Below are 14,593 nucleotides of genomic sequence, written 5' to 3'. Positions count from 1 at the left end.
CAATAATATAGTAACGAATATCTATCAACATTTATTATTTCATTAATATCATCATAGTAAACTTCAATTATTTCATGTTTTTGGAACCCAACATTTTACATAGGTGTATTCACCTCTTAAATTAACCCACGTGTGTAAGCCATTTCCTGTATAAACAACTCGTGCTGCCAAACGATTTGTATTGGCACGCACTTGCAAACAATTCAATCTTATTTATGTGCTGATGATATTAATCTACAGCCATCATGTCGCATTACAATTTCAAAAAGATAACAGTTGTTCCAACTGCAAAGGTAAAGAAAATTGTTATAGTCATATGTTTTCGCGAATTCTGAATTTTGACAGGTGAAATACACGAGAGAAGATATTACTATTTGAAGCGTAGTTCATGTTAGTCTCTTGTGTTTGTAGGTGATAAACTTGCGTAACTTGATTAGATTGTTATGTTAAATGTAACGATTTTCCACGAGAAAATTTCACCAAGGACACGAGAATCTCTGATTCTGCATGCTACGTTTAAGTAACCAAGTTTGGCTTCTATTTAATGGGGAGTGCGTGAAGTGAAGGTAATATGAGTTAGACAAATGCCCCACGATAGTTGATAGTGCAGCCTTAAAACACTATAGATGCTGAGTTCACAGTTCTTTCACTAAGTAAATTCTAGTCAATAATAGTTTGCTCAAAGAGAAAGAATTTTTTATGCTCCCCCAAAATTTATTTTGGAGGGAGCATATAGTCGCCGCTGCGTCAGTCCGTGTGTCTGTCTGTATGTCTGTGCACATTTTTGTCCGGGCTATTTCTCAGCAACTAATGGCCAGTCTCCGCCAAACTAGGCAAATTTTTACAGGACAGTAGGTCCTGTAAACTGGGAAAAAATACAGGACCTCCTCTTTTTTTACAGGACCTACCAACTACATAAATATATTAATAAAATAACACGATAAGACGAGACGTATACCCCCACATGGTGGATTGAAACAGAATATTTTCATGCTGTCGTCACAAAACAAGAGAAGCGAATGTATGGCGATTTTTAAGAATTAATAATCCATTATCGTTTGTTGATTCTTGTTGATAAGTCTCAGTGCGCATGTTAGAAAGGTATCTAGTCAATACGGCCTAAACCGACGACGGTCTAGATAATTGATCACCAGCTTTTTTCACGCAAGGACACTGACAGTCAAGATTATGACATTGCGAATGAAGATGATCACAATTATAAATAACTATCTCGATTACGTCCATACAAATTGATATATGTATCATTTAATAATCAGATTTATAATTATCTTAATCAGCGACTAGGCCGTCATGGATTTAGACCGTCCTGACGAGCATTCGTCATACGGTAACGACGCAAAAAATGGACCAATCAGGTGCATCTCAAAATTCCGTTGAGTAGAGCATTTGAACGGAAAGACACGGAAATATATACCACGGAAAACTTTCAGAGCCGTAAAAACATAAATAATCAACAATTTTGTTCTTTTTTTTTACCGGACAATCGGTCTTGTAAATTAGACCGACAGGCCGGACCTTACAAAATTTTACAGGACATGTCCGTCGGTCCGACCATGTTTGGCGGAGACTGAATGGCTGGAATTCAATGAAACTTTATGGGAAGCTTCACTACCAAGAGGAGATGTGCATATTATCAGCGGGTTCTGGTCGGATTTTTCACAGAGTTTTGGCCCTTTGAAATTTTCTATAAAAAATTCTTGTCCCCCCTACTACTGTGCCCTCAAGACACTTCCTTTTATCTGAATATATAGTGCGATATTGCGACAAAAAAAAAACTTTGGGAGCATCACCCGTCTCCGACGTTTTTTTGTTTATCACTGTTTGTGTGTATTGGTTGGTAGCACTTACAGTTATTGTTCACTGAATTTTAATACAGTAAACTGTTTAATTCTTATGATGTGTTTTCGTCTAAAAAGTTGCAAATGTTTATCAATGTTGATGGCTGGTACATGCCCCCCAACACCTTGTAGTAGAACGTCAATCTCTGAGGGGGTGGAGGGTTGCATCTCTTGTAGTGTGGGTAGGTTAACATCGTCCAGCATGGCTAATGTACATCCACCTTATCTGGATTTGTAAACCCTGGTGATGAATGGTGTTGCAGATCGTTGGACTTGCTCTAAATTGTCTGTTGTCTATGTTAAACAAATCAAACTTTATAGCTATTAAATATAGATTATTAATAAACGAAATACACTCATATGGACAAAATACTTGTTGCTTACTTAATCTGTTATATTTTCAGGAGTTTGTGGACATAGTGCTGTCAAAAACACAGAGGAAGACGCCAACTGTCATTCACAAGCAGTACAAAATCGGGAGAATTAGAGAGTTCTACACACGCAAAATTAAATTTTCTCAACAAACCTTTCATGACAAACTGTCACAGATTATTACAGACTTTCCCAAACTTGAGGTAATTTATATGTAGGTTCCATAGCTGTTCCCAAATATTGGCTAGCAGAGCTTTACCTGGCCTTGGCTCAATTTTTGTATGCCTCCACAGTGTGTGAGGCATTAAGCATAGCACCTGGCCATCTGTACATTTTTCCCATAGCAGGTGTTTTCAACTCTTCATAAACAGTTGGTTTGATCTTGCTCAAGTGCATATAGCTTGATGATCTTATTTTGTCGATGATCTTTTAAGAGACCATTGTTGGCGGAGACCCGTTTTGTCAGATGGTCCATTTAAAGAATACATAAGCCCAAAACTTGTGTGTTACCAATTCCTTTTTTTGTTGGAATGCCCTGAATATTGTACAGCTAAACTGACCGTAATCTGTGGATGTTCATAAGGAAAGTAATAAGTCCAGTTTTTGCTCAATTATAGTCCTTTTTATGACCCGGTAGTGGGGCATAAGGCATTTTAACTGTCTGTCCGAAAATTTTAACATTGGCCATAACTTTTGCAATATTGAAGATAGCAACTTGATATTTGGCATGCATGTGTATCTCATGGAGCTGCACATTTTGAGTGGTGAAAGGTCAAGGTCATCCTTAATGCCTTTTTATTATGGTCAAAAGTAAAAAAATACAATCCAAGGGAAGTAATAAGCTTTAAAAGGAAGATAATTTCTAAACCTGCCAAATGATATAATGAAATTTTATTTCAAAGCGGCGCAATGGGGGCATTGTGTTTCTGACAAACACATCTCTTGTTAACTATAGAATATTGTTGTCACCCTAATTGTGTGTTTAAATTGGTCTTTAACTGGATTTTATTCAAACTTTTACAGCGTTCAAGATCTTTATTTTATCATAATGGACCATTACGCTTATAAGACACACGCCCTTGTAATTATTTTATATTACACACTCATGACAATTATCGTACATGTCTGCATGATTTTTCTGAAATATTGACTGCCTACAAGTGCTGTCCCTCATTAAAAGATTTTCTCTCAATGGCCAATATTTATTTTTCAATACAAAGCTGCTTCTTTTTTACGCTGGCTCTACTAAGGAAAAAAGATAATTGACAGACTATTGTAAATTGTTTAAACAAATAAATGTAGGCAAAGTTGATGTGGCACTGATGTTGTTTTTTTTTTTAAAGTTTGCTGCTTGAAGGTTATAACTTTACCCAAGATGCCCTCTCATGAGATCAATATTTCTAATTATATTCATTGAACAATGGTCCATTTTGCTTCAATGATTTGAACGTGTTGGTGAAACCAACATTAATATTTTAAGAAACAACCTGTTCCAATAATAGATGGTTGTGAATTCAGCTCTAATTCTTTCAGGACGTCCACCCATTCTATGCAGACCTTATGAATGTGCTGTATGATAAGGACCATTTCAAACTTGCTCTTGGACAGATTAATACAGCCAGACATCTTATTGACAAGTAAGTTCTGTTGACAAAAATGAAGTCATTTGCTTTCATCTGTCTTTCTTGCATCTCCTGAGAATGCAACAGTATGAAAAATGAAAAAAAGAAATGGCATTTTTTATTGGAGGTTGAAGTTTTGTATGTGCTTCAAACTGGTAACACTTTGATTGGCCATGGTTGAAAAAAAATTATTAGTTGACTTACTTCCATAATATAACTAAATTACTGTATAAATGACAAAAACAAAATTTTAACAAACTAAATATACATAGAAAATATGTGGTTGTGTTTTTAAGTGTGCTAATTTTTATGTATTGAACAGCTGCAAACTTTCAAAATAATTAAGCACTATGTTTTGTGTACTCATTATATTTTACCTTTCTAATTTACAGTGTATCCAAGGATTACGTGCGTTTGATGAAGTATGCAGACAGTTTGTATAGATGCAAACAATTGAAAAAGGCAGCACTTGGCAGGTAATGATAAGAAGTCAAATTATTTTGTTGATGTGAACAAACACTTTTGTATTTTTATTTATTTGCTTGCATTAAAATAAATTTGAAGGATAATCTTTTAAGTCAACAGGATTAGTTATGTTCTTATTATAAGGAGAATAATGATTAAGTTGATCATTCTATAATTTAATTTTTAGCGCTGCTGTTTTCGGAGAAAACTTGAGCTATTGTCATAGCTAGCTCGTCGTCCGACGTTCGCTGTCTGCCGTAGGCGTCGTGCTAAAACCTTAACATTGGCCATAACTTTTTAAATATTGAAGATAGCACCTTGATATTTGGCATGCATGTGTATCTCATGGAGCTGCACATTTTGAGTGGTAAAATTTCAAGGTGAACATCATCCTTCAAGGTCTAGGGTCGAAAAAACAAAGTCAAGGGAAGTAGTAAGCTTTAAATGGAAATAGTTATCTGACCTGCCCACGTATATATTTTTGTTATATAAATCAAAGCGGTGCAGTAGGCGGAATTGTGTTTCTAACAAACACATTGTGGTAAAAGGTCAAGGTCATCCTTTACGGTCTACGGTAAAAAATACAAATTTAAGGGAAGTAGTAAGCTTTAAAAAGGGAGAAAATTATTCAATATTGAACATAGCCACTTTATATATTTGGCATGCATGTGTATCTCATGGAGCTGCACATTTCGAGTGGTCAATCACAGTCACGGTAGTGGCTTTTAATTGACATGACGCCTCATCTATGATCGCTCCGCCCAATAGAATTGATCCACCAATCAGCGATCGATTAATCAGGCGCACTCGTTAGCAACGACCTGTCCGCCATTTTCTAGACAAGCTACATGTTTAGGTTCACTTTTATTCCAACGAGTTTCTTTTGTTTTCCTCTTTAAAAAAACGATTAAAAATGGTTAAACGGTGTCAATGGGGATTATGTAACTCTGACAATCGATATCCTGAAAGATTAGTTGGTGACATTAAATTTATATTGTTTCCAAAGCCGAAAAGAGATCTTGAGAAGTCTAAGAGATGTATAAATACATGCGGTCGTCACCACGAACAACTGAACGTCAACACTGTCAAAGACAATTATAATATATTTTTATCGGATATACTAGCAGATTTAAATAGTTTATGTTATCGATCTGATTATCACATAATATTTCACTTTTTTAAAAATAGTTTTATCAGATACTAGGTCAGAAGCAAGGTTCATCTGCATTACTTAAAGAGAAATAAAACCCAGCATGAAGCCTAATTCATGCTGTGTTTTATTACTCTGATAGTAAAGCACTTAATTGACATCATACATGTTATTTGAAGGTGGCATGTGATATATTATATAATTAACGGTATCTACACATTTGCACTCATGTGGTGTCACCAATAAACGCTTTTAATCCACACTAGGAGCTCGAATGCCTAGATCTCATTTTTAAACGAGTTTCGTTTATTTTGTTCGGATTAAAAAAACGGAAATGAAATATGGCAAAAACAGTGTAAAAAGGGTTAATGCAACTCTGACATTTGGTATCCAGAAAGATAAGTTAGTCTAAATGAATTTAATTTATACCATTTCCAACACGGCAATGCGGTCTTGACAAGAGCGAGTGGAAGCTTCAAGAATTACCGAGATCCCCTTTATAGAACATTAATTTATTTCACAAACTTAAAATGTCATATAAGCAATAACTAAGCATTATTAAGTATGTATTATGTCACGTGTGCATGTACAATAATTGAGAATTTTGGTACCCAATTCGTGTAACTTTACGAAATCCCGTTAAAAATTGCATTTCTGTGTGTGTCAGAAACAAGTGAAAACCATTTTGTTATTATTTTAATAAAGACGTATCGATAAATGCTATTGTAAAAGAGTTATTATTACTGATATTAGTTAACCAATAAATGCGGTAACTTCAGGGAAGTCGGTACCTGCGCGAACGTCTGATATTGGTAACCTTATTAATTTATAATAGCCTGACCATATTCCATTTCGTACAACGCTAATTTTATATCAGACAATGTCCAAACTTACTGTGTTGTTTTTGCGCTTTAAATTATAGTGATTGATAAATGTCCCATAAGCAATGTTTAATATGATTAATATCACTTTTATACGCAATAACATGTGGGATTGAGGTACCCACCCGGCGTCAGAAAGCGCGTAAAACTTCACCGAATTCCCAGTTATAAAGCGCTATTTCGTGTCAAATACACGGGTAGGGGGGAATGTTTCGGTAATAATTTTGTTAATAACACGGGTAAATACCGGTGAAGTGTTAATATATTGCAAATACCACCATTACACGTAATAACGGGTTCGATTTCGGTAAGCGCACAAGCGTTTGAGAGCGTGTTTAATGTACCGATTTAACCGTTATAAATAGCTGATGTTCTCCTTAATCGTATATTTTTTGCATTTGCAGAATAACTAAATGGCATCAACCCCTTTACAAGTGTAATATAGTGGTAAACAAGTCCATAAAATAATTCCGGAATATCGCTTAAATCTATATGCAGTCTATAGGCAAAGAAGCCATTTTGGTGTTAGCTTGTCTAGGTTTTCTTCCCGCTGAGCCACGTGATTAAGTGGGCGGAGCGATCACTGATAAGGCGTCATGTCAATTACTTGCTACTAAAAATAGAGATTTGTTACAGACAATTATTTTCAAGGGAAGTAATTTATATATTATAAATCTCATATTATATATTTCTTTACCAAGAATTGAAGTTCTTTTCACAGTTACTGTACAGATTTATTATTTTGATTATTTATAACTCAAATGATTGATTGTCAAAGTTTTTTTAAATGATATAATTTCTTTGATGTTCATTACATACCTTATGTCCATAGATACATGATCAACTCTGGCTATGATCTCTTTTAAACCACAGGCCTTGGTTGTCGGTGATGTCTGACATGGTCATAATTGACTGTGAGACCCTCCCCCTTCCCCGGTTGGATTGGACAATATTCAAGGGAAGTAATAAGCTTTAAAGGGAGATGATTTCTATACCTGCAGGGCTTAACGCTAAGGCACGTCAGAATGACATTCACTGCCTGTACCTAGGTCTGGGCTAGCCAATATCCCAGTAACATGCCCGACCGGTCGTGTGTATTTTGGGCGGGATTATGTACAGTATGATCAGATGACAATTAAATCCCAGAATGAAGTCGGAGACTACAAACAGATTGTAACTCGAAATAGATTTGGAACCCCCTGATTACAAACAAAAAGAGGCCGACAATTCAGAAAATCCCCGATGGTTTTCATGATAAAACACGTCAGTACCTATTTTTAAAGGGAATTCTGCTAGATACGGTTTTGGATTGGTTTCCTCGAAGTTACGTGTTTTCTCGATAAAAATGCGTTTTAAACTAAAAGCCGGGATCGCCCAGGATTGTCTGGGATCTATGAAGGTATAAAACTCGACATTTACACAAAGTTAATATAAAATTTATATTTATTTATCAATTTTAAATAATTTTAATTTGTTTGATCGATTAGAAGTGTTTTGACAATCTTTTTTACGCAATTCAATCAGCAAAACTAATATTAATGGTCGATCCCGGTTTTATTAGAGAGTTAACCTTGTACAATTGTTACAACTACCGTAACACGTTATTTGTTCTTTTGCGACACCTAAGATTCACTTGCCGTTTGTTGTCAGACAGCAACCGCGGCAATCTATGTAAAAAGGTTTTAACATTCATGTCGTTGTTTAAGTTTTGCTTTACGTGTGGGGATGGGGGTCCCTTGGATAAGCAAAGAAAAGGATAGGAGGAAAGTAAGAGAAAGTATGAGGAAAAAAAACCAAGGAAATTTCTCCCGAAATGGCGTGAAGATTACAAATAGATGTCTTAAGTAGATGAATATTGAATTCATTAGCATTAGTAAGGCAAGGTAATAAGAATGATTGAATCATAAATGCGCATCTCCACGCACAAGAAAATACAAGTTAAATGATAAATATAAAGGTTTTGATAATACTTTGGTCGGGGCACATGAAAGATTGGTCAGGGCTAGTAGGTTCTGCATTTATTAGCCCGAATGGGTTAGTTTGAAAAAAAGTTAGTGTTAAGCCCTGACCTGCCAAATGATAAATATCAATTTTATTTCAAAGCGTTGCAATAGGGGGCATTGTGTTTCTGACAAACATAGTTATCATATCTTACCTGTTCTAATTTGTGAATGCTAGTTTTTATTAAATACCAGCTGACTTATGTCCATACATACATGATGAACTCTGGCTATAATCTCTTTGATAAACCACAGGCCTTGGTGGTCAGTGATGTCTGACTTGGTCCGTTTTGACTGGATTGGACAAAATCCAAGAGAAGAAATAAAGCTTTAAAGGGAGATGATTTCTAAACCTGCCAAATGATAAATATAAATTTTGTTTTAAAGTGGCGCAGTAGGGGGCATTGTGTTTCTGACGAACACATCTCTTGTTGGGTCACTAGGTCAAAGGTCAAGGTCACTGTGACCTCTAAAAAAAATATTCTGACAAGCTTTCGCAGCCGAGCGTGGCACCCGTTATGTGGTGCTCTTGTTTCAATGCGTTGCAGTAGGGGGCATTGTGTTTCTGACAAACACATCTCTTGTTGGGTCACTAGGTCAAAGGTCAAGGTCACTGTGACCTCTAAAAAAATAAAAAATATCTGACAAGCTTTCACAGCCGAGCATGGCACCCGTTATGCGGTGCTCTTGTTTCAATGCGGCGCAGTAGGGACATTGTGTTTCTGGCAAACACATCTCTTGTTGGGTTACTAGGTCAAAGGTCAAGGTCACTGTGACCTCTAAAAAAAAAAATCTGACAAACTTTCGCAGCTGAGCGTGGCACCCGTTATGCAGTGCTCTCGTTTATTAAATTATATTTTTATTTATTAATTTTTGTTAACCTGAATTTTGATTCAGAAAATTCCAAGAAATTTCTGAATTTGTTCATGCTAAGACGCACTGAAATATATGGCACATGCAACTTTTGTCTGGTGAAAAGTTGTGTCTTGTACTCCCCAAAAATAAGATGCTTAGAACTTTTGCATGCAAGCCTGACACGTTTTCAAAATATAACGATCAATGCTTCCAAGATCTGAAAGCTGGAAGTTGAAATTTCCGAAGTTAATGAAAGCTCTGTTGGAGATAATAAAGTGCAATTGAACAATGTTCAGGGAAATCTGTGCTTAATGCGATGCGTAAAGTGTCATCCCAGATTAGCCGGTGTAGTCATTTCCCTATGGAAAAAAACTTGAAGGAAGTATCTTTTTAATGAAAGATTCAGAGTAGGAGGTCAGGATAATCTGGGATGACATTTACCGCACATGCATTAACCCAGTTTTTCAAAAGTGAGGCTCATTTGTATATGTGTCTGCTCTCTTTGAGAATGTGCACCATAATGAAGAGACAGAAGCAGAGCCTGGAGTACCTGGAGCAGGTACGTCAGCACTTGTCACGCCTCCCGTCCATAGACCCCAACACTCGCACACTGCTCATCTGTGGCTTCCCAAACGTGGGCAAGTCCAGCTTCATTAACAAGGTATGTACAGTAATTACCGTTACTCTTAAGTTTTCGGGCACTTAAAAATAATTTGTTAATTTTTCGTGTATGAAAGTTTAGATACGAAAAATATTTAAAAATTACAGGTGTCTGAAAATTTAGAACAAAAATTAAGGTGTTCGAAAATCATAATTATATTGAAATAAATGCAATAAATCAATCTACAATAATTTTCTTTTGATTAACTCTTCTTTTTATGCCCCCTTTTCGAAGAAAAGGTGGCATAAAGTGATCGGACTGTCCGTCTGGCTGTCTTTCCGTCACACTTTGCGTTTAGGTTTCGAAAAATGCTCATAACTTCTCTGTCCCTTGAGATATAACCTTCATATTTGGTGTGCATGTGTATATTGACAAGGCCTTTCCATACGCACACAAAAAATTACCCCTGTGACCTTGACCTTGAACTTAAGAGTCCGCGTTTGGGTTTCGAAATCTGCGTTTAGGTTTCGAAAAATGCTAATAACTTCTATGTCCCTTGAGATATAACCTTCATATTTGGTATGCATGTGTATATGGACAAGGCCTTTCCATACGCACCAAAAATAGTACCCCTGTGACCTTGACCTTGAACTTAGGGTCCGCGTTTAGGTTTCGAAATCTGCGTTTAGTTTTCGAAAACTGCTCATAACTTCCATGTCCCTTGAGATATAACCTTCATATTTGGTATGCATGTGTATATGGACAAGGCCTTTCCATACGCACAAAAATTTTTACCCCAGTGACCTTGACCTTGAAGTTAGGCAGGGCCCTCAATCTGTCAAATCTGCCGCCGAAAGTCCCCCACCTGAAAAGTATATTTTTTCCCCCCAAAACTGATTTTTTTCCCCCTCAGATAATGAGAAAACAATAGCTGATTTATAGTTGAAAATTGACTCCAATATATCACTGTCCGTTATATTGCGTTGTCCAATATATCACACATCCGCTATGGTTATGACTTCAAAAAATGTGACCAGCATAATTGTACATCACTGTAACACCTGTGTACTGCGATAAACAATTGCAACACTGGCCAAACATCACAGATCATTTTGGGTGTTACCATTCTCTCTTGAAATAGCTTTGAACTGCCGAAACGCACCAGTGCACACATGAAGGTGTATACAATTATAACTGTAAAGTCACAAGTCAATACTGATCTATCATCTATCTCAACAATCTTTGCGCATTAGATACAGTGTAAACTACTTCAGTACTTGCTTTTAATTTAGAGGTAAAGCTCCCTCAGTTTGTCAAAATGCACTACTATTAAAGCCCATGCTTTCCATGAGGATAAGATGATGTCATTTTGTGCAATGGGGTCTAATTTGTGCATGCTTTTTGTAACAATCAAACTTGGCAATTGTTTTCAATAACAAATTTGATTATATGCATTTGATAGTACTTACATGGAATAATGTTTTGCTTTATACCAATGAATAACATATGGATACAGGGTTTTTTTTTACTAAGAAAGTGACGCTGATAATTGGCGTCTTCCCCTACCAGAATTTTTCCCCTAAAACTACCATTTCCCCTCCAAAAATATAATTTTTCACCAAAATATAATATTTTACCCTCAAAGAAATGTTTTTTTCTTTCTTTTGGGAAGTCGACACTTATCCTATTTGTACCATGTACAACGATCTCGCTCTCTCTCTCCCGACGAACACTCAAATCTGGGAATCCCAGTGATTCTATATATAGCTCTTAAATTACGTCATGGAAACCGGGCAACTAATCGTATTAATCATGTGACTATTTTACTGGATTCCGGTCTTGCGCGAGAAGGGTGATTCGTCAATTAATTACCGGAAACAAATCGAGTTTTCATCCGGGTTATGTGAAAGCCAAGATGGGTATAAACGTTAAAACAGAAAAAAAGTCTCACAATTTGCGTTCATACACGAACAAAATAAAACATTCGGACTCGGAAAATATTAATTGCGTTGATGCATTTTTTAAGAATGAATCATCAAAAACCGTTGAAACCCAGCAGGATTCGGAGGTACATGTAATCAACATCGATTAATACTGTCGGATTATTGTGAAAGTGAAAGTAGACAATCGGCAGCTGCCGCACCTTTCCCTTCCAATACTGTAGCAGATCTAGATCGTCAACACATTCATCATGAAATTGAAATCACAATATTGAAATCGTTCCCCGGCCCCAGTTGAAAACATTTCCCATTATTAGATCTACCCCTGCAACTTTATTTAGGACTTTGACTTTAATATCATACTTCAATTACTTGTTCATGTGTTTATGAACAAAAAGGTCAGAGACATGTCTCTTTTTCTAAAAAAAACAAACCTGAAGTCTGTAGGCAAGTTATAGACATTGAAATGAACAGTTTTTATTTTTTCCCCAAATATGTCTTTTTCGCGCTTGATTTTCCCCTTTTACCCAGCGTCCAGCGTCTTCCACTTTTTCTAAAAAAAAAACCCTGGGATATAACACATACTTCAATAAGGTAGGTAAATAGCGTGTTTTGTGATTGCCAAACTATGCTAATGCATACATAAACATGCATGAATAACCTGACAATTTATATCGCGCGCCGGATATATCACGATCTTTGCACCCCTTCAAGTGCAATATATTGGACTCATAAATAAGATTACTGTTATATAGATTGAGTAAAAGTCCACCTTTCTGTCCTATAGAGAGTAACATATATAGAAATATATGTTTATAACAGTTCAACACAGTTGTTGTTTTTTGTTATAAAAATTCCCCCATTTACAAAAAATTCCCCCTCCTAAGGGCTGCGGACCCCTTCCCCCAAAGTAGTGTGAGGGCGCTGTTAGGGTCCGCCTTTAGGTTTCGAAATCTGCGTTAAGTTTTGAAAAATGCTCATAACTTCTATGTCCCTTGAGATATAACCTTATTATTAGGTATGCATGTGTATACGGACAAGGCCTTTCCATACGCACACAAATTTTGACCCCTGTGACCTTGACCTTGAACTTAGGGTCCGCGTTAAGGTTTCGAAATCTGTGTTTAGGTTTTGAAAAAAGCTCATAACTTCTATCAAGCGTTTATAGGGGGCATAAGTCATCCTATGGTGACAGCTCTTGTTTATGCTTAAAATAATAATTACAACTTCACAGCATTGCTTCAAATGATATAGAACACAAACACACAAAACAGAAAATGTTCTGCTTCCTTCATAGGACGAGACTGTTTCAAATGCTGTGGGTGAATCCATTATTTTCTACCAGTACAAATGTATATATTTGGTATTTTACCCAATTACGCAAATGTAATGGCCCATTGCCTTGAGGCATGCATCTGCCAGGTTAGATGACCTTAATCCGGTTGTAAAAAGCCATGATCACAGTGTCACAAGATAAACCAAAACAGGGCCAAAGTCAGTAGAATAGCGCGGTAAAATATACTGAAAATTAAGAGACATTAATTATGGACGAAAACCCTTATGTCCGAAAATTAAGTCACAAAAAATATTTATTTTTACCAAAAAAAATGGGTGTCCGAAAACTTAAGAGTGTCCGAAAACTGAGATTAATGACAGTACTCAAGAAGGATTATTTTGAAGGTAATGGTAGTGTAAGTTCATTAAATGCTGTGTGATATGCTTATTGTTTGAATGAAGTAGATGATGATACATTTGAATATGGTAAAATGTTGTGTTTAAAGCTTAAGCTTGTCTTTATATTACTTGAAGAAGCCAATTTAAGTCTGAATTATAAGGCCAACATAATTAAACAGTTCTATTATAAATGGTGTCAATAAAAGTGATTTTAGAAATCAAATATTTAAGCCTGGGTAACCATTTTGGCGCAAGGGGTACTGACTTGCCCTTATGGCAGCCTCTGTTATGGATACTTGTTTGGATATTAATTTGAGCTTCTGGGAAAACCTGACTAAATGCATATGTGTAAAAGGTCATCCCACGTCAGCCTGTGCAGACACAGGCAAAACAGGGACGACTCTTTCCATCTAAACTTGATGAGAGATTCCCTTTAAACACAACATACATCTGGAAAGTGATGTCCATGCTTAGCCTGTGCAGACTACACAGGCTTATCTAGGACAACACTACGCATATGCATTAAGCCCAGTTTTCTCAGAAAGATGTTTATATATTTAGATTACCAGGGCAGATGTGGAGGTTCAGCCATATGCATTCACAACTAAGTCACTGTTTGTTGGTCACACAGACTACAAGTACCTGAGATGGCAGGTAAAGCAAGCCTCCAAATGTTGGCTTTTTTAAGACATTTCTAGAAAATTTAAGTTTCTTTTATCTTTACAACTTGGACACATTACATGTAACGTAGCAGTAGCAACTGTGAACTCGTATAAGCATAAATTATGCTATCCTTTTGTGTACTTCATTCATAAGTTTCTTTGTAAATGCACATTGTTTAAAAGTCAAACAAGTTAATCACAAATGTATTAATACATGTTGCTCAAATAAAGTAATTTCAAAAATACATTATAAAATGTAAGATGTGCGTTGCATTTCATTTCTATACCAATTAATGCGTAATGGTGAGACTATGTAATTTGATAATCTGTATGAACTTATTTTCCCTTTCCCACTCATAAGCAAAGTGAAAACGGCTATGGGCAAACAGCATTAAACCAGAACAGCCTGGGAGTAACTCACAGTCTGTTTAGGTTTTATGCTGTTTGCTGCTCATCAGTATCTTAGTGTTAGAAATGAAGCCTTTAAAACTTGAATCTAGTTAGAAGGGTTT

General features: G+C 36.2%; 1 protein-coding gene across 1 annotated transcript in view; it reads left to right on the top strand.

Moving 5' to 3' along the window:
• The first annotated feature begins 106 nt into the window (after window positions 1-106).
• LOC127859498 (GTP-binding protein 4-like) overlaps window positions 107-14,593 on the top strand; it is a 34,472-nt gene continuing 19,985 nt past the window's right edge. Inside the window, exons 1-6 of the mRNA XM_052396978.1 lie at window positions 107-293; window positions 2,264-2,434; window positions 3,765-3,868; window positions 4,246-4,329; window positions 9,712-9,865; window positions 13,981-14,073. Of these exons, the coding sequence (XP_052252938.1) occupies window positions 246-293; window positions 2,264-2,434; window positions 3,765-3,868; window positions 4,246-4,329; window positions 9,712-9,865; window positions 13,981-14,073 (654 nt within the window). The 5' untranslated portion in view covers window positions 107-245. The remainder of the gene's footprint in view (window positions 294-2,263; window positions 2,435-3,764; window positions 3,869-4,245; window positions 4,330-9,711; window positions 9,866-13,980; window positions 14,074-14,593) is intronic.

Source organism: Dreissena polymorpha, chromosome 15, assembly GCF_020536995.1.
Source record: "Dreissena polymorpha isolate Duluth1 chromosome 15, UMN_Dpol_1.0, whole genome shotgun sequence".
Lineage (NCBI taxonomy): Eukaryota > Metazoa > Mollusca > Bivalvia > Myida > Dreissenidae > Dreissena > Dreissena polymorpha.
The sequence above is the reverse complement of the archived record's forward strand: the minus strand, read 5'-3'. Positions and strand labels throughout refer to the sequence as shown.